The 24,402-nt window shown below is 40.6% G+C and overlaps 1 protein-coding gene across 5 annotated transcripts in view; it reads right to left on the bottom strand.

The window, feature by feature from the left end:
• TAF1B (TATA-box binding protein associated factor, RNA polymerase I subunit B) overlaps nucleotides 1-18,820 on the bottom strand; it is a 77,244-nt gene extending 58,424 nt beyond the window's left edge. For 2 of the 5 annotated variants that reach the window (XM_010591908.3, XM_003411881.4), the window contains exons 1-6: nucleotides 18,709-18,820; nucleotides 16,839-16,937; nucleotides 9,425-9,512; nucleotides 6,182-6,279; nucleotides 3,970-4,065; nucleotides 2,311-2,461 (exon numbers count right to left, since the gene is read on the bottom strand). In XM_010591908.3, coding sequence (XP_010590210.1) covers nucleotides 2,311-2,461; nucleotides 3,970-4,065; nucleotides 6,182-6,279; nucleotides 9,425-9,512; nucleotides 16,839-16,937; nucleotides 18,709-18,726 — 550 coding nt within the window. In that variant the 5' untranslated portion in view covers nucleotides 18,727-18,820. Of the gene's footprint in view, nucleotides 1-2,310; nucleotides 2,462-3,969; nucleotides 4,066-6,181; nucleotides 6,280-9,424; nucleotides 9,513-16,838; nucleotides 16,938-18,708 lie in introns of those variants that run through there. The other 3 variants (XM_023550421.2, XM_064295023.1, XM_064295022.1) reach the window with 3 other exon arrangements.
• Between the last annotated feature and the right edge of the window lie 5,582 nt (nucleotides 18,821-24,402).

Genomic DNA, 24,402 nt, shown 5'->3' with positions numbered 1-24,402 from the left:
AGTTTTAATAAGTTGTTTTTAATATAAAATAAACACTCAAAGCTTTATTAAAAAGTAAACAAACAAGCACAGGGAAATGAAACACAGGCAAACAAAACTGTTTGGATGTTTTTAGAGTCTCTGTTTCTGGGACTGCTGGAGTCGTTTTGCCTGGAAGCATGGAGAAGAAAACACTGGAGATTTTTTGATGCTAAGTTATTCTGATTCTAATACTTCTTTGGGCACAAAAAGTAACTTATCTGCTATCTATGTCACTGTGCAGTCTAGTGAGAAATGCAGATATGAAGATAAAAGGAATTTTTTTTATTACACTTTAGGTGAAAGTTTACAGAGCAAATTAGTTTCTCATTAAACAATTAATACCCAAATTGTTTTGTTACATTGGTTGCCAACTCCATGATTGGTCAACACTCTCCCCTTCTCTACCTCAGGTTTCGCATTTCCATTTGGCCAGTTCTTCTGTCCCTTCCTGCCATCTTGTCTTTGCTTTTGGGCTGGTGTGTCCATTTAGTCTAGTACACATGGCTGAATTACGAAGCACGTTCCTCACATGTGTTATTGTTTGTTTCATGGGCCTGTCTAATCCTTGGCTGAAGGGTGAACTTCAGGAGTGACTTCAGTACTGAGTTAAAAGGGTGTCCGGGGGCCATGCTCTCGGGGTTTCTGCAGCCTCTGTCAGACCAGTAAGTCTGGTCTTTTTTTTGTGAGTTAGAATTTTGTTCTACATTTTCCTCCCATTCTGTCCAGGACCTTTTATTTTGATCCCTGTCAGAGCAGTCGGTGGTGGCAGCCAGGCACCATCTAGTTGTTCTGAACTCAGTCTGGTAGAAGCTATGGTAGCTGTGGTCCATTATTCCTTTGGGCTAATCTTTCCCTTCTGTCTTTGGTTTATTCTCTTTTGCTCCAGACAGGGTGGGACCAGTAGGTATATCTCAGACAGCTTCTTGCAAGCTTTAAAGACCCCAGATGCTACTCACCAAAGTAGGATATAGAACATTTTCATTATGAACTATGTTATGCCATTTGAGCTAGACATGCCCTGAGACCATGGTCCCCCAGTTCTCAGCCCAGTAACTCGGTCCCTCAAGGAGTTTGGATGTGTCTGTGAAGCTTCCATGACCTTCCCTTAGTCAAGTTGTGCTGATTCCTCAGTACTGTGTGCTGTCTTACCCGTCACCAAAGTTACCACTTACCTATTATCTAGTTAGTGTTCTTTCCTCCCCATCCTTCCCCTCCCTCATAACCATCAAAGATTGTTTCTCTCTGTGTGTAAACCTTTTTTTGAGTTTTTATAACAGTGGTCTCCTACAGATAAAAGGGGCTTGCAAAGGAGCAGTACATACAAGAAATACTTTGTTGAAAATTTTATACAACCCCACTTAACCCAGATTTTAATAAACAATCCCTAACACCAGAAAGCTCAGAAGCTGTCTCCAAAGAATTCTATCAGCACACATCAATATTCTAGTAATCTATAATAAAAGCCCAGTCTGTTCTTTGGGGTCTGTTCTCCACTATCTTTAAAAAATAGAAACATTTAGTGAATGAATACATAAACGCTTGGGGAGAGAAGGTCTATATCTGTAATTTTAAATATATCCCTTATCTATTTCAAATTATGGAATTATATAAAAAAGCAAGCCACTAACGCACACAATATGGTCAGTTTTATTCAGTGTGCTTTAGTCTACAAAAAAAAAACCCAAAACCAGTGCCGTCGAGTCGATTCCGACTCATAGCGACCCTACAGGACAGAGTAGAACTGCCCCATACAGTTTCCAAGGAGCACCTGGCGGATTTGAGCTGCCGACCCTTTAGTTAACAGCCACAGCACTTAACCACTACGCCACCAGGGCTTCCGTGCTTTAGTCTATGCTTCAAAATTAGGCATATCATCTTGACTTTCGTCTATCTTACTACCGGCTAAATTCTATCATTTTTGGCTGCAACTTTTCTTTCAGCCTTTCAAAATTCTGAGCCCACACACAGATAATCTTTGAACTAGACTCCTTCTTGCTGGCCCCACTAACTCTTTATATTCCTTTAAAATCAGACAAAAATACTCACATGAAGACAATGTGCTTTTATTTGTTTTGTTCTTACTGCACCAAGATCTTATTTAATTCTCCTTTTTCCTAGCCGTATAATTTAGTAAGTCATTCTTTCTTGCTAGCCAAGTTCCCTTCCTTGTAATATGAGTCGATTGGACTAAATTATTTTTAAGATACTTTGTTGTTCTTGCTAGTTGCTGTTCAGTCAACTCCTATTTATTGGTTTTAAAATTGTAAACAGTTTAATTTTTATTTTTACCTGATTGTGATGCTTTGATGACAGGAAAAGACTTTTGAGTGTTGACATCAGACTGAGATTCTGCTCCACTTTCAACAAAAGGAAAGCTAAAGTCACTTAGCAGCTCAGGCTCACTCTCCCAGTCTGAATGACTTAGATTCTCTTCTAATACCTATTTGTAAAACAATATTATAAAATTATTGCATGGGAGTTAAAAAAAATTTTCCATAAACTTATTTCCTGACCATCACATACACACCAAAAAAGAAACCATTCTAGAGAACTGCACCTGTCTCCCAAATCCCTAAGACCAAAAGACCTTTACTTCTGAAACCTGCTCCCTGGAAGCTTCTGCTAAGGCTTCTCAGAGAAGGGCTACAGACAAGGGTGAGGCAAGGAAACAGGCTGCCTGCATAACCACCAGGATTCCTTATTTTCCCACAAACATCTCTCTTATAGCTCTGGAATCTACATCAATACAAATATCAAGCATCAATAATGACTCCAGATGCTATGACTTGCTTCTCTTCACCAAACCCACCTTGTGAATTTTTGCTTCATATCTTTGCTAAGTCCATTTCTCCTGCTCGGACTGTCCTTTCTTCTCTCTCTCCAACTCATTAATTACTCTATAATGCAGTCTTATTCAATGATTTCTTGCTTCTTTGAACTCTTCTAGCACTTTTATTACACTTAATTGATAATGATATAATAGCTTGTGTTAGCTTAGGCTGTTAGGTATCATTGAATTGATTTGTGACTCATAGTGACCCAATGCGAAAAAGCAGAACTGCCCCACTGGGCAGGATTCTACAGGCAAAATACTGAGTGACACAGGAAGCATCAAAAGAAGATGGAAGAAATATAACCCCAGTGCCGTCGAGTCGATTCTGACTCATAGCAATACTTACAGAGTCAAAAAGAATTGGCTGACATTCAACCATTCCAGTAGGTAGCACATGATCAAGAACCAAGAGTACTGAAGTTCTTCACTTAGGGCACTGGCAAAAATCAAGGCTCCAGGATTTGAATGGAATGCCAGTTGAGACGCGTCAACAAACAGACGCAATGCTAGAAGCACTCACTCATCTATGCCAAGAAATTTGGAAAACAGCTACCTGGCCAACTGGCTGGAACAGATCCATGTTTGTGCCCATTCCAAAGGAAAGTGATCCAATGGAATGAGGAAATTATCAAACAGTATCATAATATCACATGCAAGCAGAATTTTGCTGAATATAATTTAAAAATGGCTATAGCCATACATCAACAGGGAACTGTCAGAAATACAGCCTGGATTCAGGAGAAGACGTAAAACCAAAGTGCGAGAAAAATGTCTACCTGTGTCTTATTCACTACACAAAGGCATTCGGCTGTATGGATCATAACAAACTACGGATAACACTGTGAAGAAAGGGAATTCCAGAACACTTAATTGTGCTCATGCGCAACCTGTACGTAGACTGAGAGGCAGTCGTGCCAACAGAAAGAGTAGGGATACTGCGTGGTTTAAAATCAGGAAAGGTATATGTCCTGGTTTATCATGATATACGCCTCTTCGCTGAAAATTCTCTCACAAGCATCATGATCCCAGGTGCTCAAACTGGTCATGGACCCCATATCACTCTATATCTCACTAGAAATGTCCTTTTTAACCCCCTTTTCAGACTTGTGACTTACCACAGCTTTCCTTCTACTGGTATAAATTGGGTTTTTACAATATGCCTGCTTGCTCTTTTGAAGGTAGCGCTTCCAAAAATTATGTAAAACTTCATTCTAAGGAGGGAAACGAACGATGACTGAGCGCTAGCATATTACTGCAAATACACAGCACGTCTACACCCAGGAATCACTTGTGCTTTACACATTGCCTTCCATCCAAATGTATTCTTATCTGCTTTTAAAAAAACCTGTCATTACAATTTCAGGTAATAATAATAAATGCTGAATAAATCCTTACTAACTTCAGATTTTAGAGAAGGACGGGACATTAAAGTTCACCTCACTGAATCTCTTCTCGTAAGTTACATAAATTGAGGATTAGAGAAAGAAAGCAATTTATACACACTTGTAGTTGGAGGAAAAGCTAACTACCAGGTCTACAGTCCCAAGTGAAAGTTAAACAAAACAAAAACACTTTTCCATTTACAGGTAGTCCCCAACTGACATCGTTACTGGAGTTATGATGACCCGCAGTTATGACTGCCTGGGTTTAAAAAATTTTTTTGGCAGATGTTATTATCATCAATAATATGTACCACATACAATGCTGCAGCACATTATTTGCCAAAGTTATTGTTCTCAGATGTTCACTCACAGATGTTCAATGTTATGATTTACTGTTCAAAATGCTGCCGTATAGCTGGCTACGAAAACCAGAAAAAAAAAAAAGGAGTTATTCGACTTACGTCAGAACCAACTTACGACAGTCCCCTGTCCTAAATTGGGGACGACCTGTATTCATCACCAACTGTGTACCAGACACCCATTAGCTGACACAATACTGCAAGATAGCCATTATTTTCATTTTACTGTTGAAGAAATTGAGGTTCAGAAGTTACATAATTTGGCCAAGCTTGCCCAGCCAATAAGTAAGTAGAAAAGCCATGAAAAGGATTTGGAGTTAGGTCTGAATCCAGGGCCTATGAGCTTACCATAATGTCATTTAACTAATCAGGTCTGAATAGTTATGCTCATTGGCTAATTTCAGAGAAACTGTTTTCAGAATTAATCCCCGATGAACTGGGTGGAGACTCCACTGCAGTTATATAGTGTAACTATTTAAACTATAGAATTTATACACAGGATGACTATGTAGGGAGGAACCAGATTCACAAATCTCAGAGTATCATCAACTTACCTTTTGACCTTAATGTCTCTCTATGAGACTATGGTTTGCTAATGTCCTGCTTACTATTTGACATACGGAAACCCTGGTGGCATAGTGGTTAAGTGCTACAGCTGCTAACCAAGAGTTCAGTTTGAATCCGCCAGGCGCTCCTTGGAAACTCTACGGGGCAGTTCTACTCTGTCCTATAGGGTCGCTATGAGTTGGGATTGACTCGATAGCAATGGGTTTTTTTGGTATTTGACATATACATAAAGCCCTCTCCCCACCTAGACTGGATCTCTTAGCACTTAGTTCTCAATGATGGGCCTGGAACAAGTACACAGCAACAGCTTGTTGCTAAATAACTGGCTTTTAAAGAATTTCTGAAATGGTTTTAACTAGGTGAAAGGATATTAAGTTCAAATAATAGCAGGGATACTATATTACTTCCAAGGAGTCAGCACAGTGTGGTCCCTGGATCAGCAGCTATCAGTGTCACCTGGGAACTTGGTGGAAAAGCAAATTCTCAGGCCCCACTCCATACCTACTGAATCAGAAACTCTGGAAATGGGGCCCAGTAATCTGTGTTTTAGCAAACCCTTCAGGTGGTTCTGATGCACATGTGAGTCTGAGAACCACTATTTAATGTGTCATGCCTCAAGGTGCATTCTGTGGAACTCAAGTCCTGATAGATGGAATATACACACACACAAACCAAAATAGTTTGTTCTCAAATTGGGAATACTGCATACCATATCCGCTTAGAAATTAAACAAGCACATTAACACACATAAGGCCATTAAGTAATTTGTTTCCTAAATATCTAAAGGCTAAAACCCTTTTTATTTTCTTTTGGATATATCACTTATTTACATCCCATAGAACACACTGGGGATTGGTGATCCAGTAAAAAGATTAAAACAAAAACATGGGAAAATGATTCTTTCAGTAGCACTAGTATTATTAGTAATAATCTTACTTTTCTCCTTAGTTTCACTCTAAATCTTACTGTTCTCCAAACACCAAAATGTTCAGCTAACTTCTAGACACGAACGGACTTACCTTTAACTCCGGGCCTACTCCAAGGGTCTTCAAGGCTTCTGCTTGTTGACAAAGTATACACTGAAAACCTTCGCACACATACCAGTCCCAGCCTTTCTCTAAAGGGCAGGTAACATATTTTAGGCATTATTACACTGATTTGCTGGCTATAATGCTACTACATAATTACAACTTGTGGTTTATACATCACAACTTGGATTTTTTGGTACCCCTGAGTAGGGTTTGCATGTACATTCTCTTATTTCCAATCTGGCACTTCTGTACACAAATGTTAAAGCTAAACACCATTTTTATAAAAATAAATTATCAAATTTTAAATGTTTTTAATTATAATTTTTCCGAAATGTTAGACTAAAAGGCAAAAAAATGAGTACCAAACCAAAAAAAGATGTTTTTAAAATACACAGTTTACTGGATCACTGCCTAGCAGAATCCTAAATGAAGTACACATCCATTGCTTCTACCACTCTTCCATTTGAACTCACAAAGGGAATGATGAAAATTTGGTAAATGAATGGACAAAATTAAAAATGTGATGATCCAGGAGTACAGGAAAAGACACTAAGAATATTTAAAGAAAATGAACTATTCGATGGCATTCTGCTTTTCTGGAAATGATTCTAGGTTATGGGAGAAACTGAAAGAAAGGAAAACTAATACTTATGGATCTCTGCCTAGGCATGAGGTGTGTACAAGGTATTTTAAGTAGATTATTTTCTTCAATTCTCAAAACAACCCTAAGGGATTGTGAAGAAATCTGCCACCACAATAGCAGAACTATATGCTTAATATAACTACCAGTTAAATAAAGTTAAAATCTGATAAGACCCTTATGTTTTACCCCTCACTGCTGGAAGAGTACTGTAACTCTTTGAAAACTATGTTATCAGCCCTTCTTACACAAAATTTCTCAAGTTTCACAATAAAAATTATTTAAAAAAAAAAAGAGAGAGAAGCGAGCAGAGAGATGGGCAGAGGGCTAGGGGGACCTCCTACCACCAAGAAACAAGAGCCAGGAGAATAGTGTGTCCTTTGGACCCAGGGTCCCTGCACTGAGAAGCTCCTAGACTGGCAAAGATTGATGACAAAGACCTTCCCCTAGAGCCGACAGAGACAGAAATCCTTCCCCAGGAGCTAGCAACCGGAAATTCGACTTCGGGCCTCCTAGACTGTGAGAGAATAAATTTCTCTTTGTTAAAGCCAAAAAAAAAAAAAATTTTTTTTTTCCCTCAGGTTTGTTAACCTATGACTGCAAGAGCCCCTCTTCCCTGGAGCGTGCCATAGGACCCTACCTCTTCCTCACCTGAATGTCACAAGATGTCCCCACCCCTGCTGTCTAGCCCAATTCCTAGAAAAGGTCTTATGCCAATTGCCATCAAGTTGATTCTAACTTGGTGATCCTGTGTGTGTCAGAGTAGAACTGTGCTCCACAGGGTTTTCAATGACTAATTTTCCAGAAGTAGACTGCCAGGCCTTTCTTCCTAGGTGCCTCTGGCTGAGCCTTTTGGTTAAGAGCTGAGTGTGTTAACTGTTTGTGCCACTCAGAGATTCTGGAAAGGGTCTTAGGTTGTATAAAAAAATAAAAGAGAATGTCTGTGATTCTGATGCACTTGGAAGATGAGGGAATTAAATCTCTTCAGGCAATAAGCATGTGTATTCTCTTCTTCCTGCACGGTGTTCTCAGAAACTGATAAAGTCTTATTTTAAATTCTGAGCCTGGGTTCCTATTCTACATACCAAAAGGTACTACTATTCTCCTTTTACAGACGAAAAAAAGGACAGAGAGGTTGAACATAAGACATATGACATCTAATTTGAAGCACTTGATGTTTCATCAGCAATTTAAGTTTAACTACACATTTTAACTATTTAGATAGGTCAAGCCTGAATTAATCAGATTTTAGCCTAATAAAAATAGTCATTATTAAAGGTGAAACGGGAACACATGACAACATTTAGGAATTCCGCTGTTCTTCTAAGAATGTCAATGCGTTTTGTCTTAGTTATCTAGTGCTGCTATATAGAAATACCACAAGTGAATGGCTTTAACAAACAGATTTATTCTCTCACAGTCCGGTAGGCTGGAAGTCAGAATTCAGGGTGCCAGCTCCAGGGGAAGGCTTTCTCTTTCTGTACGCTCTAGGGGAAGGTCCTTGTTATCAATCTTCCCCTGGTCTAGGAGCTTCTCAGTGCAGGGACCCCAGGTCCAAAGGACGAACTCTGCTCCTGGCACTACTTTCTTGGTGGTATAAGGTCCTCTGTCTCTCTCCTTGTTTTTCTCTTTTGTATCTCAAAAGAGATTGACTTAAGACAAAATCTCATCTTGTAGATTGAGTCCTGCCGCATTAACATCATTGAGGTAGGGTTTACAACACACAGGAAAATCAAATCAGATGACAAAGGGATGGACAATCACACAATTCTGGGAATCACGGTCTAGCCAAGTTGACACATATTTTGTGGGGGAGGACACAATTCATTCCTTGACACATTTCATAAAGGCATTTCATTTATACACACACACGCATGCACACACGCACACACAATGTATTTTGTATGTGTGTGTCTGCTACCTCATGAAGCAGAGGGCACCATTTATATTAACCTGATTTCAAACTTGAGAATCTGGTATAGGTAATGTCACAGAACCAGCATCAATTAAGATTCAGGTTCATCTCAATAACGGTTAATTATATGCACTTACTGGATTAATGAAATGGATTACCTCTCAAAGCACACCCATGCTGAGGCTATTTTAAGGGAAAATAATCTTCCCTATTATATAAAGGTGTGTCCAAAGTTCACGTGAGACACAGATTTCTGAAAGCTGAGTATCGTGTTTAGCTCGCCTAACCAGACGGTTTACAGCTGAATCACTTCAGAAAGTAAGCATTTTTCTTTAAAAGCACAGAAAACCGTATGTGTTACAGACAACAGATATAGAACAGGAGAACATACATCAACAGAGAAGAACATATGCTCTCCTTGCTATTATTACTTTTTGCATAATAGTTGCTCCACTGGAATTGCACTTTATTGACAATAAGCACTAACCTAACCCTAATTCTACCAGGCTAGTTACCCACTTTAATTCCATTTTGGATTATTTGCTAAAAATCTGGCATCTTCTCTAGAATCTATTTAATATTCCAGCCCATGTCCCCAAATCGCGAAGGTGAAAGAAACTAAAGAGGTGCCAAGACGTGATTAAAGAACGCTAAGCAATACGAAGAAAGAGCATACCAAGTTTTCTTTTTCTTTTAAGTCCCCGATTGATGGCTTGTATCTTGGTATTTGGAATATCCCCAGTGTTTATAACTTCCTTAGATATCTGCAGGAAACAGAAACAAGCCATTAAAAAGATAGCTTTCAATTACAAAAGGACAAATATTGTTATGACCTCACTTTTATAAAAGGATGAAAATAGATACAGAAACCAACATTCATTGGTGGTTACCAGGGATGGGATGGGTGGGAAATCACTCTCTGGAAAGTACATGCTTGTTATTTATAGAGACGGGAAAGGTAAAACCAAATGTGGGTGAAGTATACAGAGCTGACCAAGGTAAATGATGTCACTAAGAAGTACACAAGAAAAAAAGGACGTTTTTGGTAAATGCTAGGACACACATAATTTTGCAACAATAACAACTCCAAAAAATGTATGTGTGGTTACATATATACATGTACGTGTACAGGCATGTATATGTGTGTGCATATGTGCACAAACATACATGTACCTATATTTATATATAAAGCACATAAAGGACACAGTTACAGATACTTCTTAGACACAACCAAATATCTGTGGGATTGGTTTTCTGGGTTTGAAGACTTTGTACCATGGTCTTGCAGGATAACTGGTCAACTGGCATAATATAGTTCATAAAGTTTATGCTCTACATCCTAGTTTGGTGAGTAGTGTGTGAGGTCTTAAAAGCTTGCAAGTGGCTGTCAAAGATACAACTACTGGTCTCTTCTCACCCAGAGCAAAAGAAAAAGAAGGAAATCAAAGATTCAGAGAAGAAACCAGTCCATAGCACTAACCGTCAACATGGACCATGCCTCATCTACCCTGAGACCAGAAGAGTTAGATGGCGCCTGGCTACCACTAATTACCATTCTGATCAGGGACACAACAGACGGATCCTGACAGAAGGGGACAAAGTGCGGAACAGAACTCAAATATTTAAAACGTCCAGGCTTTCTGGGCCAGTTGAGACTAGAGGATTCCCCCAGACTACGGCCCTGAGATGCTCCATAAACCTTAAACTGGAACTACCCCAAGGTCACCTATTAGCTAAATAACAGATTGGCTTATATAATAAAGAATATTATCCATGAATACTGCACGCCTTTAAAAAATCATCCGTATGAGACCAAATGGTCAACAAATACTCTAAAGCAAAGATGAAAGGGTAAAGGGTCAGGGAAACCAGATTACTGGAAATAAAATATCCAGAATGGAATTAATGAGTATCTTAACACATTACAAAAAATGTAACCGATGCCACTGAACAATGTGTGTAGTAATGGTTAAGTGGAATCTAATTTGCTGTGTAAGCTTTCACCGAAAACACAATAAAACATTATTTAAAAAAAAAAAAAGATAGCTTTATAACCTCTTAAACATATTTTCAAGTATGCTCTGCAAAGTATAATGAACTAAATGGTGAATGCTAGGACCAATACTGGTAACATTTTGGGAAAATTACGTAAGTTATATAACATTCTGAATAATGTTTATGTTGCTTTTTCATTCAAAATTCTCAGTACTTAAAACAGTACCTGAATAAATGTCTGTTAATTGAATACACTTTTATTTTAAATCACTTTTAACTTTTTCAAACCAAATCAAAAGTCAAATTCACTCATTTTTTTCTTCCATCCAAAACAAATTTCAGAATTAAAACAATTTCTGTATTTATTATAACGGACAACACCTGAACTACATATGAATTAGTTTCATCCTACTTTTGTGTGTTTAAATAATACTCTAAAACATCTTTCATTTCCGAAGTTACAAAAGTACTTGTCTTAGTCATCTAGTACTCCCATAAGAGAAATACAACTGGATGGCTTCAACAAACAGAAGTTTTATCTCTCACAGTCTAGGAGGTTAGCAGTCCAAATTCAGAGTGCCAGCTCCACACAAAGGCTTTCTCTCTCTGTGGGCTATAGAGGAAGGTCCTTGTTATCAATCTTCCTCTGGTCTAGGAGTTTCTCAGTGCAGGGACCCTAGGTCCAAAGGACACACTCTGGTCCTGGTGCTACTTTCTTGGTGGTATGAGGTCCTGGGTCTCTCTGCTCACTTCTTTTATATCTCAAATGAGACTGGCTTAAGGCACAACCTAAACTTGTAGATTGAGTCCTTTCTGATTAACATAACTGCCTCTAATCCTGCCTCATTAACATCAGAGAGGTAGGATTTACTACATATAGGTAAACCACATCAGATGACAAAATGACGGTCAATCACACAACGCTCAGAACCATGGCCTAGTCAGGTTGACACATATTTTTGGGGAATACAATTCAATCCATGACAGTACTAAGACAGAGCTAGAGCCATTTTCTAAAAATCGTTGTCTCTCCGGGACAGCGCCTTACCCACCCATTTCCTGAAGCTGTTTTTCTCTTCAGAACTTCCTTGAAAAGAAACAGCTACCAGCTAGCCGAAATCAGATGAAACAGTCTTGCCCTCTATCCTGGCACTCCAGGTGACCTTTAGCTCATTAACTGCCTCATGCATGGTAAATTCTCCACCCCTGGGTAGAGGGCTGACATGCTAACGAACAAAATGGCTAAGTTACTCCTGTGCAGGGAATCACACCCAGGCCCTAGAAAATGCTTACTCATTCTGGAACGTTCAGCATCAGCACCTGTGCCATCTTGTATTCTGTAACTGATCTTGCCTGAGTAAACCAGCTTCAACAAGCTGCTGGCAAGCATTCTTTGAAGGCACTTAGACCCAACTGTCTCCTTGCTTGGCCAACCAATAAAGTTGCCTTTTGCTCTCCCCAGTTCTGTCGCCGTCTTTTGGCCCCAAGAGAGTCGCACGGAGCAGAACCCGGAGTTCCCAGCAACAGTTGTTGTTAGGTGTCATTGAGTTGGTTCCGACTCATAGTACTACTACATAGTACTCAAGAGTACTACTTTTTATTTTTAGTAAAACTTACAGAATTTTAAAATGACTAAAGGGTGACTACATTTCATACCAAAGTCATCAATTCCAAGTGCTCTCAAGGGCAGGTATCTAAGATGCAAGCTCTCTCACTACCAAAAATAAAGTTATTAAGCCTTAATGCTGGAAGAAAAGTGAAGGCTTTTAACCAACAGGGAACATTTATGTATTTTCTAAATTTAGAAACTTGGAATAAAATTAATCTTCTATTCTGACTAAGAATAAAAGGGAAGACATGTCTCTAACAATAGGATTTTTGGAAGGCAGTCTTTCCAGTTACAGAAATCATATTCAAAGCAATCCTGGTGTCCTGGGTTGGCTCCACTGAGAATATAAGACATGTCAGAATAAATACTACAGCAGTGAATGCAGCAAAGACAGGTAAAACTCATAAAGGGTAGGCAGGAAACGAAGGCTTAAGATCTGGACTAGATAAAATGTGAAATAGCAAAAAACCAGAAAAGCTGAAAATATTCAAAAATAGAGTTATAAATAATTATTGAATGGTTACATTTTAGAATATTTATAGTCCATAAAAATGTCTGTAAATGCTTAGAATAACACAGAAAATAACTAAATTATTAAAATAGAAGATTCATTAGTACTCAAATACACCTCCTTCCTCCTCCACACACAGAAAAAAAAAAAAAGACTAAAAGGAAGCTATTAAAATGTGTGTTAAGGTTAGTAGTGACTTTAGCTTTTATCTTCACAATTTCCAAATTGTCTACAATAAACATGTATTATTGCTGGTTTACTCAGGCAAGATCAGTTACAAAATATAACCTGTTAAAACTCACACAATTCTAGTTTGTACCTTTATTAAATACCCGTGAAATGCTTGCAGAGTTATCTATTGCCTCAACTGGTCAGATTACAGACCTCAAAATTTTTTTCTAGATAAAATATGCCAGGATAACACTCTGTTTCCTTCCCAGCTCAGAAGGCCTTTTTCCAGACTGTAGAGAGTATCTAGAGCTTGAAAAATTATATACAGCAGAAACTGGGGGGCAGTGAAAGGGGTAGAAAAATAAGGAAAGTTGTACCGTGACTTCTACTCTTCCTAGGTCCCATCAGCCACTCGCCCCAACCAACTTCAACATGCCACACTACACAACTCCAGGGAGCACAGTCACATCTTACTCCTTGTGAAGAACATGCCTGGATTATTAACAGCAAAGAATAGCCACTTAGACTGTGCAACACACAGCTTAGCCTATTATGTGTAAGGTACTGAGCTAGGGTCTTGGCTCATATAAAGATGTTGCTCACCTAAGAAGTCTCTGTTCCTAGAAAGTTACCCCACATGAGCTGACAGTCTTTTAAGAACTCCCAAGCAAAAAAATTACCATGGCTGATTTGATCAGAGAGAACCAAACAGAAACATTATCAAAGGCAGAAACAAAAGAATTTAATTTCTAGAAAAATAGAATGCTAACTTCATCTCCTGATGGTGTACATTCAGACACAATCTTTCTTCACTGTGTTTACATTCGCACCACTGGTATAAAAACAATGGTGGGTAAAAAAAACTAGCACCTTAACACAAATCAAGGCAGAGGCACCATCTGCACACATTTAAAGTGTACAATTTGATGGGTTTTGATATTTATCTATATACGTAGACACAGATGTTGTTATCGTCAGGTGCTGCCAAGTCGGTTCCGAAGCACAGCGACCCTATGTACAACAGAACGATACAGTGCCTGATCCTGTGCCGTCGTCACAATTGCTGTCTTGCTTGAGCGCATTGTTGCAGCCACAGCGTCGATCCATCTCATTGAGGGTATTCCTCTTTTTTGCAGACCCCCTACTTTACCAAACACGGTGTCCTTCTCTAGGGACTAGTCCCTCCTGATAACATGTCCAGCATATGTGAGACGTAGTCTTGCCATTCTTGCTTCTAAGGAGCATTCTGGTTGTACTCCTTCCAAGACAGATCTGTTCGTTCTTTTGGCAGTCCATGGTATATTCAATATTCTTTGCCAACACCATAATTCGAAGGTGTCAATAGATACAGATAGAGATATATCCACAAAACCATCACCACTATCAAGATAGTGAACATTATCTATCTCCCCAACTATTTCATCAAGCGAGTACATACCTTTTTAAAATCCTGTGTGTTAAATGGGAAGTAGATATAAGTACTTCAGCTGCAGACTGAAGTACAATGATTGTCTCCAGGAAAGAGCACTTGTGAGATTGAATTGTGAACTAAATTAACCACTTTTCTCAAGAAAAAAATTTTTTTTACTTGTTTCATATTATTTTGTCTAGGTTTTTAATTATTTAAGGTAGGGAGTGTCAGGGATTGAATTGTGTTCCCTCAAAATATGTGTTTGAATCTGCAAAGTCAGGGATTACTCCCTCTAGCGAATCCCACCTTGTGCTCACACCAATTTATGATATCAAACCAGTCCAGGGAAATCTCAGTTTAGCCCTTCCCTGCTTAGTTCAGACAGCAGTTGCACCATGCAGTCCTTTCACCCTCATCTTCATTTACCCAGATCTAGGTCAGGGGGTACTGCCCCCTTCTCTCTCTTATCCCCATTCACCTGAGGCCAGGTCAGTAGGTACTGATCCCTTCTCTCCCTCATCCCCATTCACCTGGGGCCAGGTCAGGGGGTACTGCTCCCTTCTCTCTCTCACCCCCATTCATCTGGGGCCAGGTCAGTGGGTACTGCCCCCTTCTCTCTCTCATCCCCATTCACCTGGGGCCAGGTCAGTGGGTACTGATCCTTTCTCTCTTTCTTAAGTCTGATGATCCAATGGAATGACTCACGAGCTGCAGGGAAAGGGCTATGTTTAATCTAGAAGGAAAAAGGATACAAACACAAAGGACACGGCTTGGGAGGGGTCTCAGCAGAGAGCTCCATACTTAACCTCCTGAGAGCAGAAATGTTGGCTTTCTCTAGCTCAGGAGCTCCAGTGAACCTCCGTCTTCCAAGACCTTTTACTGATCTCACCACGTGGCCATGACAGATGACACCATGCCTCCTGAGGTTTAGTCAGCATTGGACCTCCAGGTGATCTCCTGTGGTCTGATGGGGTAAGGTGGGGGGGGGGCACTCAATGGCCTCAGGTGTGGCCCTGTTCTCAGGAACCAGGACCAAAGGCCAAATTGTTTACTACAAAGAGGTTCCACTCCTCAAAGAATCCTAAATCCTATATCTGTGGATGTAATATTATCTAACGTAATGCAACCACATTCCATAAAGCCACCTAATATAATCAGTCAGTTGAGGTCATACCAGTATAGGATGGATCCTAAACCTAATTACTTCTGAGCTATATAAAGAGCAACATAGACACAGAGACATGTGAGCACATGCTGGGGAAGGCAGATGCTGTGTAAGACTTGCTCAGAACCAAGGATTTCCTGGGATACTGACAAAGATGGGATCAACATGGCTGGGGACCCTGACTTGGACTGTTAGCCTCCAGAACTGTGAGAAAATAAAATTCTATTCTTTAAGGCCACCCACTTGTGGTATCTGTGTTACAGCCGCACCAGGAAAGTAAGACAGCAGGTAAATCTGGTCCCTGTTACTCCATTTTGGCCAGAAGCAGAAGTCTTATTCCAAATTTGCCTTTCATAAGCCCACTTAGCGATGGCAATATTTGTTACACGTGTTCCATCATGGCTCTGTGCAGTCTGAAGAGTGCTGGCATGTTTAGTCTGTCCAACAGCAGGTTGTCCACACATGATTATTTTGGTTCTATTGCCCTTAACGTGTGGTAATCAGAAAAGGACCTAGCACTTCCAGCGTAAAAGTAGCCTCATTTTACCAAGGTTACACAGACCAGTGTGACAAATTCTATATTAAGAGGCAGGTATGCTGGGGTTAAAAGAACACTGGAGTCAAACGACTCAGATTCAAGTCCTGGCTCAGACACATTATACTTGTGTGATTTTGGCAAATGCACTCAACCCCTGTGAGGCCTACTTGCCCCATCTATGGATAGGCATAACAGTGTATCTCACAGGTTATTACAAGGTGGAAATGATATAATGGATAAGAAAACATTTTGTAATCTGTGAAGTACTGTACAAAGGTAAAATGATAACGAAGCATAATTTCCAATACTCTCAACGGTTTTCAATTTTTCTAATGCATCCCCTGCCCCAAACCTCTACACTATCTTGGCACGTTAAAAACTCTTAAATAAGTATTAACTAATATAAAGAAACGCATCGTCTTCTAAGTCCAATTTTAATTATTTCCCCTTAAACCACAGTTTAAATCAGGAAATCAATTTTAAATGTGGCTCACCATAATTTCAAAAACTCATCTTAAGTCTAATTTACAAATTCCTTAACCTATTTGTAAGCACTTGAAGACTTTACATTCTTGGAACTGTGACATTGCATGAGTGAGAAAAATACATCAATTCTTTGGGGATTATGCTACTATTAGGTTGAAAATGTATTTTTAAAACATAAATTCAAAAATTATATCTATTACTTACTTCTGTAACATTGTGGCAAGAAGTACAATAATATTTGCCTTCATCAGTAAGACCCCAAGAGACGGCAGCACACTGAGTACAGCGTTCTTTGAACTCTTTCTAGAGGAGAGGAGAATAAAAGAGGTGTTACTCTCAAACCACATTCAATACATTGTACCTAAACCTTGTATTTCTGCTTAGAGTATTCCCTGTCATTATCACAGAAAATAGATTATTTGCAAATAAGTACAATAACGGTTCAGTCTCTTGATCAGTATGGAACCACTTTAAACTATAAGGGAAAATTTTCTAAACTTGGCCGTGAGGGAAAAAAGAAGAAAAGGTGGTAGGAGTAAAATTGGAAACAAAGAGAAAAGTAAATACAACTTCCCGAAAATGCTGTAAGAAAAAAGAAGACAAAAATTAAGTATAGAGAAGACTTCAAAAACAGAAGTAGCATATCATTGGGAACTTCCTCCAGGACACTACAAACACATACCCACCACAAAGGAGCTAGGTGTTTACTAGGGTACTTCAAGTTCTGATGTATTTATTCAGCAACATAATGAGTACCAGCTACGTATGTGCCAGTATTTTACTAGGTGCTGGGGAGTCGGTGAGCAAAACAGATGTGATCCCTACTTAGAGTATAACAGGCCATTGATGAGTTATAATAATTAATTTTCTTAATCTAGCATTTACAGAACAGTTATAGCACATCTACTGCGATGAAGGCGTAACAATTGTGAGGACGGTGCAGGACCAGCCAGTGTTTCCTTCTGTTGTGCACAGGGATCACCATGAGTCGGAAGCGACTCAACGGCACCTAACAACATCACCGTACTGCTTGGGTACATCCAAACCAAAAAACCAAACCCAGTGCCATCATGTCGATTCCGACTCATAGCGACCCCATAGGACAAAGTAGAACTGCTCCATAGAGTTTCCAAGAAGCGCCTGGCGGATTTGAACTGCCAACCGTTTGGTTAGCAGCCGTAGCACTTAACCACTAAGCCACCAGGGTTTCCCTTAGGCCTAATTCTCTGACACTAAATTACTTATTCCCAATGTCTTTGGTGTTTGACTTAATATCCTTTATCTAAATGTAGCCCTGGTGGCTCAGTGGTTAAGATCTCGGCTGCTGACCAAAAGGTCAGCAGTTCAAATCCACCAGCTGTCCCTTGGCAACTCCATGGGGCAGTTCTACTCTGTCCTATACAGTTGCTACGAGTCGGAATCGACTCGACGGCAACGGGTTTGGTTTGGTTTAATTCCCTAATCCTCCCGTAATACCATTAAAAAGTTGCTGCATTTTATGTAGCAGGTCAAAAATGAACGCAAAATTTATTTTAACAACTTGATAACGTTTTCGATGACCTCGTACTGATAACTGTCATGACCTTGGGGTGTTCCAAAACTAGAATTTGGAGTCACGGCACCAGGCTGTGGCAGGAGTCCCAGAGGGACCGGCCGGGGTTACCTGGGTGCATTCTGGTTCCATCCGCTGCCCCGCCCTCACCCATCCCAGCATCAGAGGGAGCTTGGGGGTGGTCCCGTCGGGCGAAGAGGAGCCAGTGGGTGGCCACCTCGCAAAACCCACAACTTCGTCCTCCTCCGTAATACACCCACATCGACAAGCACACCGCCCTCCCTTCACCCACAACCTCACCAAGCCAGACACTCCAGCCTTTTTCCAAAAACGCGCACGAACGCTCCCCGGGACTGCCGGTCAACCCCATCCCGTTTCCCCGTTCTGCATCCTTCCAATCCGCCCTCCTTCTTCCAACGGCTTCCCTCACAGCTAGTCAGCGTCCTCCAACCCCTTCTCCTCAGCCTCACTCCCCTCCTCCCCCAGCTTTCCGTAGCCTATTGGCTACAACGGCCTCCTTACCGCCTCGTCTAGGTCCATAACTGCTCCGCTCCTGCCCGTACGGCCGCCGCCCCCGCCGCAAAGGCCCGTTACCCCGGCAGCGAGCGCAGCTTCCGGGAGCCACGAGAGGAGCCCTCCGGCCGGAAACAGAACCCCCTGACATTGGATTCCGGCGCCTTCGGCCCAGGTGAAACCCCTATTCGCTCCGGAAGGAAGGAGCCCAAAGCCCCAATTTGAGAGCACCCCTTGACCTAGGCTTGGTATGAACCAGTAAGAAACTGAGCGGTGCCTACTGCTGAACTAATTCAGTCATGCTTTGTTTTGACGGCCTTTCACTCCAAGACCCACTGATTTATTCAGGCTGCCAAGGGAGGCAGTGGGGTGCCACGTTCCAGAACATGGACTCGAACCGTTTGAGTTCCACGACTGGCTTTCTCCACCTCTTACTGGCACAGGAGTGTGTACAGCGTTAGGTGCCGTCGAGTTGGTTCCAAGTCATAGCCACCCTGTGTACAACAGAACGAAACACTCTTGGGTCCTGCGCCATACTCACAATTGCTATTATGCTTCTAAAGCTCATTGTTGCAGCCACTGTGTCAATCCACCTCACCGAGGGTCTTCCTGTTTTTCGCTGACCCTCTACTTGACCAAGCATGATGTCTATCTCCAGGGACTGATCCCGCGTGGTAACATGTTCAAAGTACCCGAGACAAGTCTCACCGTCCTTGCTTCTAACGAACAGTCTGGCTATACTTCTTCCAAGACGGATTTGTTCATTCTTCGGGCAGTTCATGGTATATTCAATATTACTCGCCAAAACCGTAACTGAACTGCGTCAATTCTTCTTGTCTTCCTTATTCACAGGCATCGGGATTTGGAAGAAAAGAAAGAACACAGGTTGCTGAGTCAGACCTGCGTTTCTAATCACATCTTTTCTGCTTGTTTCTCAGTTTCCTCCTCTGCAAAAATTAGATGTTGCCTGTGAATCCCTTATAACTGAGCCTTACATAGTAAGAGCTCAATACGTTCAGCGATTATTGTTCATACATTGAACACATTTATTCCTTGATTTATTCATTCAGTTCTTTCATTCAACAGGCACTGTTTTAGGACCTGGGGATTTAGCAGTGAAGGAAAAAAACAAAAGTCCCTGCCTTCATAGATTATATTCTTGTGGGGAGAGAAAAAAATAAATAAGAAAAAAATATATGATATGTTAAAAGGTGGTGAGTGCCAAGAAGAACGATAAAGCAGGAAAGGAGAATGGGAGTGCTAAGATAGATAACTGCAGTGAGTCGACTCTGACAACTTAACGTACAACAGAAGGAAAAGCTGCTGGTCCTGCGTCATCCCTGACCCTCTACTTCACCAAACGTGATATCCCCCTCCAGCGATTGATCTCTCCCGGTGACATGTCCACACAAGTGAGTCAAACAATGTTCTGTTGTGATCCATACTGTATTCATTGGCCGGTTTTTCAGAAGTAGATCAGCAGGCCTTTCTTCCAAGTCTGTCTTAGTCTGCAAGCTCTGCTGAACCTGCCCACTATGAGTGACCCTGCTGGTATTTGAAAGACTAGTGGAATAGCTTCCATTATCACAGCAACACAGGAGCTACCATAGTACTAAAACTGACAGATAGGTAGTTTCAATTTTAAATGGGGTAGTCAAGAAAGATCTCACCGAAAAGGTAATCTTTGAGACAAGGGAGGAAGAGCCATGTTGAGAACAGTGTTCCAAGGCAGAGGTAGCAGTGAGTACCAAGGCCCTGAGTCCTGAGCCTTGTGTCATGTCGTTTAAGGATCATGAAGAAGGTCAGTGAATGGCTGGATTGGTGAGCTAAAGGGAGTGTCGAAAACAATGCCTTCGTAAGGTCTTCAACTTTTATATGGAAAACTTAGGGAAGTCATTGGAGGAGTCACATGATCTGACTTATGTTTAATCACTCTGGCTGTTGTGGGAAAAATAGAGTGCTGGGGAGGAGGGCAGGGCAAAGGAAGGGGTGGAGAGAGAAGTTAGCTGACTATTGCAACAGTCCAGGTAAGATATAATAGTAGCATGAACAAGATGGAAGCAGTGGAGACAGTGAGAAGTAGACAGATTATGGACAGATAGTACTTTGAAAGTAAAACCAACAGGATATTCTGATGGCCTGGAAGTGGGCTGTGAGAGAAAGAAAAGAGGCAAGGATGACTTTAAGATTTTTGACTTTACCAGCTAGAAGGTTGGAGACATCATCAACTGAGTTGGGATGGATTGTGGTTGCAATAGTTTGGGAGTAGGATAGGGGAAGAATAAGGAATTTGATTTTGGCAGTTTTAAGTTAGAGATGCTTATAAGACATCCAGGTAGAGTGAGAAGGCAATTGGACATAGGAGTTTAGGATTCGGAGGAAAGTTTTGGATTGTTGCTAGTTGTTGTCAAGTCAGTTCCAACTCATGGTGACCCCATGTGTCCAAAGTGGAACTGCTCCAGGGTGTTTTTAAGGCTGTGACCCTTCAGAAGGAGATCACCAGGCCTGTCTTCTGAGGTGCCTCTGGGTAGGTTCGAACCACCAAACTTTCAGCTAGTAGTTGAGTACTTAACTATTTGCACCACCCAGGAACTCCTTAAGTTTTGGGTTGGAGATATACATTTGGGAGTTATTTCTGACTAAACCAAAAAAAGCAAATCTGTTGCTATCGAGTCAATTCTGACTCATGGGGACTCCGTGTGTTACAAAGTAGAACTGAGCTCCATGGGGTTTTTTTTTTTTTTTTTTGGGCTGTAGTCTTTACAGAAAGGGGCCTTGGTGGCACAGTGGTTGGTTAAGTGCTTAGCTGCTAACTGAAAGGTCAGTGGTTTGAACCCACCAGCCACTCTGTGGGAGAAAGATGTGGCAGTCTATTTCCATAAAAATTCAAAGCCTTGGAAACCCTGTAGGGTAGTTCTGCTCTGTCATAGAGGGTTGCTATGAATCGGAATCAGCTCAATGGCAATGGGTTTTGGTTTCTGGAATCTTTACAGAAGCAGATTGCCAGGCCTTTCCTCAGCAGCCCTATTGGGCACGTTCAAACTGCCAGCCCTTCCACTGGTAGTCAAACACAAACCGTTTTCAGCACTCAAGGACCTTATCTCTGACCAGATGATATTTAAAGTTATAAGTCAACGGAGTGGCTCTTCTCTCACTTCACATTCACTTGTCAATTCATTTATTTCACAAAGATTCATTAAACACCCAGCATATGCCAAACACTCTTCCAGCTCTCAGGGAATGAAAGGTAAACAAGACAGATTCACTGCCCTCAAGAAACACCTAGTCCAGTGGGACTGACTCCTTATTTTAATATAAAAAAAGACCACCTATTGCTGTGGAGTCCATTCCAACTCTTAGCGACCCTACAGGACAGGGTAGAACTGCCCCATCAGGGTTTCCAAGGAGTGGCTGGTGGATTTGAACTGCCAACCTTTTGGTTAGCAGCTGAGCTCTTAACCACTATGCCCCAGGTCTCCTATTTTAAAGTGAAACTAGATAAATTCTCCTTTGCAGTTGCATCACCCATGTCATTCACCAAGGCTTGATTCTGTACAGCTTCAAACTCCTTCCAAAAAATGTTATCCACCTGCCAAGCATTAAGTTTTGCCATGTAAAAATTTTCAGTTATAAGCCTCCTATTTTCAAGGCCAGCCCTGATTTAAAATGTTGAAATATTGGACTGGCTGTTTGTGGAGTAGGGAGAGTGATAAATATTAAACTGAACAGAAATTAATGTATTGGTCTAGACTATAAGCTCCTTGAGATCAGGGACTTCTGTCTTTTTATTTATCGTTGTATGCCCAGGGTCTATAACATTGCTTAGCTCACATGATTTTTAATAAACCTTTTTTGAATGAATGAATGACTTTGTAAGAATTTTATGTACATGTAAAGTATTTAAATAGCCTATCTGTATTTTTAAATAATATTTTATTGTGTTCAAGGTGAAAGTTTACACAGCAAGTTAGGTTCCCATTTCTATACAAATTATTCAGGGATATTGGTTACATTTTTTTACAATGTATCATCGTTCTCATTCTGGTTATACCATTTTGAGTAGTCTAGTTTCCCTGCCCCCTTAACTTCTCATCTTTGCTTTAGTGTAATTTTTGACCATTTAGTTTTTTTTTTAAAGGAGTTCATTACTCACAGGTGATGTCCTTTATTTTAGAAGTCAATCTGTTATTTAGCTAAAAGGTGACCTATAGGGTTAACTTTGGTTTAAGGATTAAAGACTATCTCAGGGTGATCGTCTCAGGAAGTCCTCTAGTGTCAACTGGTCCAGTGAATCTAGACTTTTTAAGAATTTGAGTTCTGTTCCACAATTTTCTCCAGTTCTATCAGGGTCCATCTATTGTGGCCCTGATCAGAATGATCATTACTGGTAGCCGGGCACCATCTAATTCTTCTGGTCTCATGAAAGATGAGGCCATGGTTTGTGTAGACTGCTTTGTTCTCTGAGTCTTTGGTTTCCTTTTTTCTCTTTTGTTCTAAACAAGTAGAGACCAAAAATTGTATCTTAGATGGCCACTCACAAGCTTATAGGACCCCAGACACTACTCACCACATTGGGATGTAGAGCATACACTTTATGAAGTATATTATGCCAATTAATGAATTGTCCCATGAAACTCTGGTCCTAAGCCTTCAAACCCAGAAAACCAATCTCACATGGTATTTGGTTATGTCTAGGAAGTAAAAAAAAAAAAAAATTTTTTTTTAGGAAGTATCCGAAACTGTGGTCCCTATGTGGTTTATCATATATATAAGTATACATGCATGCACACACATACCTGTATGTACATATGATTATAGACACATCTATCTGTGCACAAATATGTACCCATATATTCATATATGCCTATATTCACATTTGTGTATAGACAACCTATCTGGATTTGAGACTTTGGACATATAGTTGCAGAGAAATGAGTAGCACATTTTTTTCCTCACCATTCCCTAACAGGAAAACTGACTTCCTTGGAAGAATATGTCTTCTTAGACTGTAAGGCTTAAAAAAAAGTCTTAGAGGGCATTTAAGCAGAGAAGGTTTAATATGTATTAAATACTGCGTTTTTGGTCTATCAGATTGGCACAGATGATTTTTTATTTAATGATCAGTGGCGGAAGGGCTCACTGAAATGGACTCCATCTTACGTTACTGTGTCTTATGGTGATGGTGAATGTCGATACATTTCTGAAAGTCAGTTAGACTACAGCCAGGTGATATGGTGAAGCAATATTGAGCTGGCCCCAGGAATAAGGAAACAGGGAAATAAGATTAGAATAGCGGTCATCAGTTGCTGTCAAGTCTCTTCCGACTCATGGGGACCACACGTGTGTCAGACTAGGACTGTGTTCCACAGGGTGCTTAATGGCTGATTTTTTTTTTGAAGTAGATTCCAGACCTCCTTTCAGGCTGCCTCTGAGTGGACTAGAGCCTCTAATCTATTAGTTAGCAGCTGAGTGCCTTAACTGTTTGCACCACCCAGATCAGAGGTCAAACCCCATTGCTATCGAGTCAATTCCAACTCACAATGACCCTATAGGACAGAGTAGAACGGCCCCCCTAGGACTTCCAAGGCTGTGATCTTACAGAAGCAGACTCCACATCTTTTTCCCACGGAGCAGCCAGTGGGATCAAACCTCGTAGAATCCTTCAATATTGCAGCTCAAGGCTTGAATTTTTTCTTCAGTTCT

Source organism: Loxodonta africana, chromosome 12 (genome assembly GCF_030014295.1).
Source record: "Loxodonta africana isolate mLoxAfr1 chromosome 12, mLoxAfr1.hap2, whole genome shotgun sequence".
NCBI lineage: Eukaryota > Metazoa > Chordata > Mammalia > Proboscidea > Elephantidae > Loxodonta > Loxodonta africana.
The sequence above is the reverse complement of the archived record's forward strand: the minus strand, read 5'-3'. Positions and strand labels throughout refer to the sequence as shown.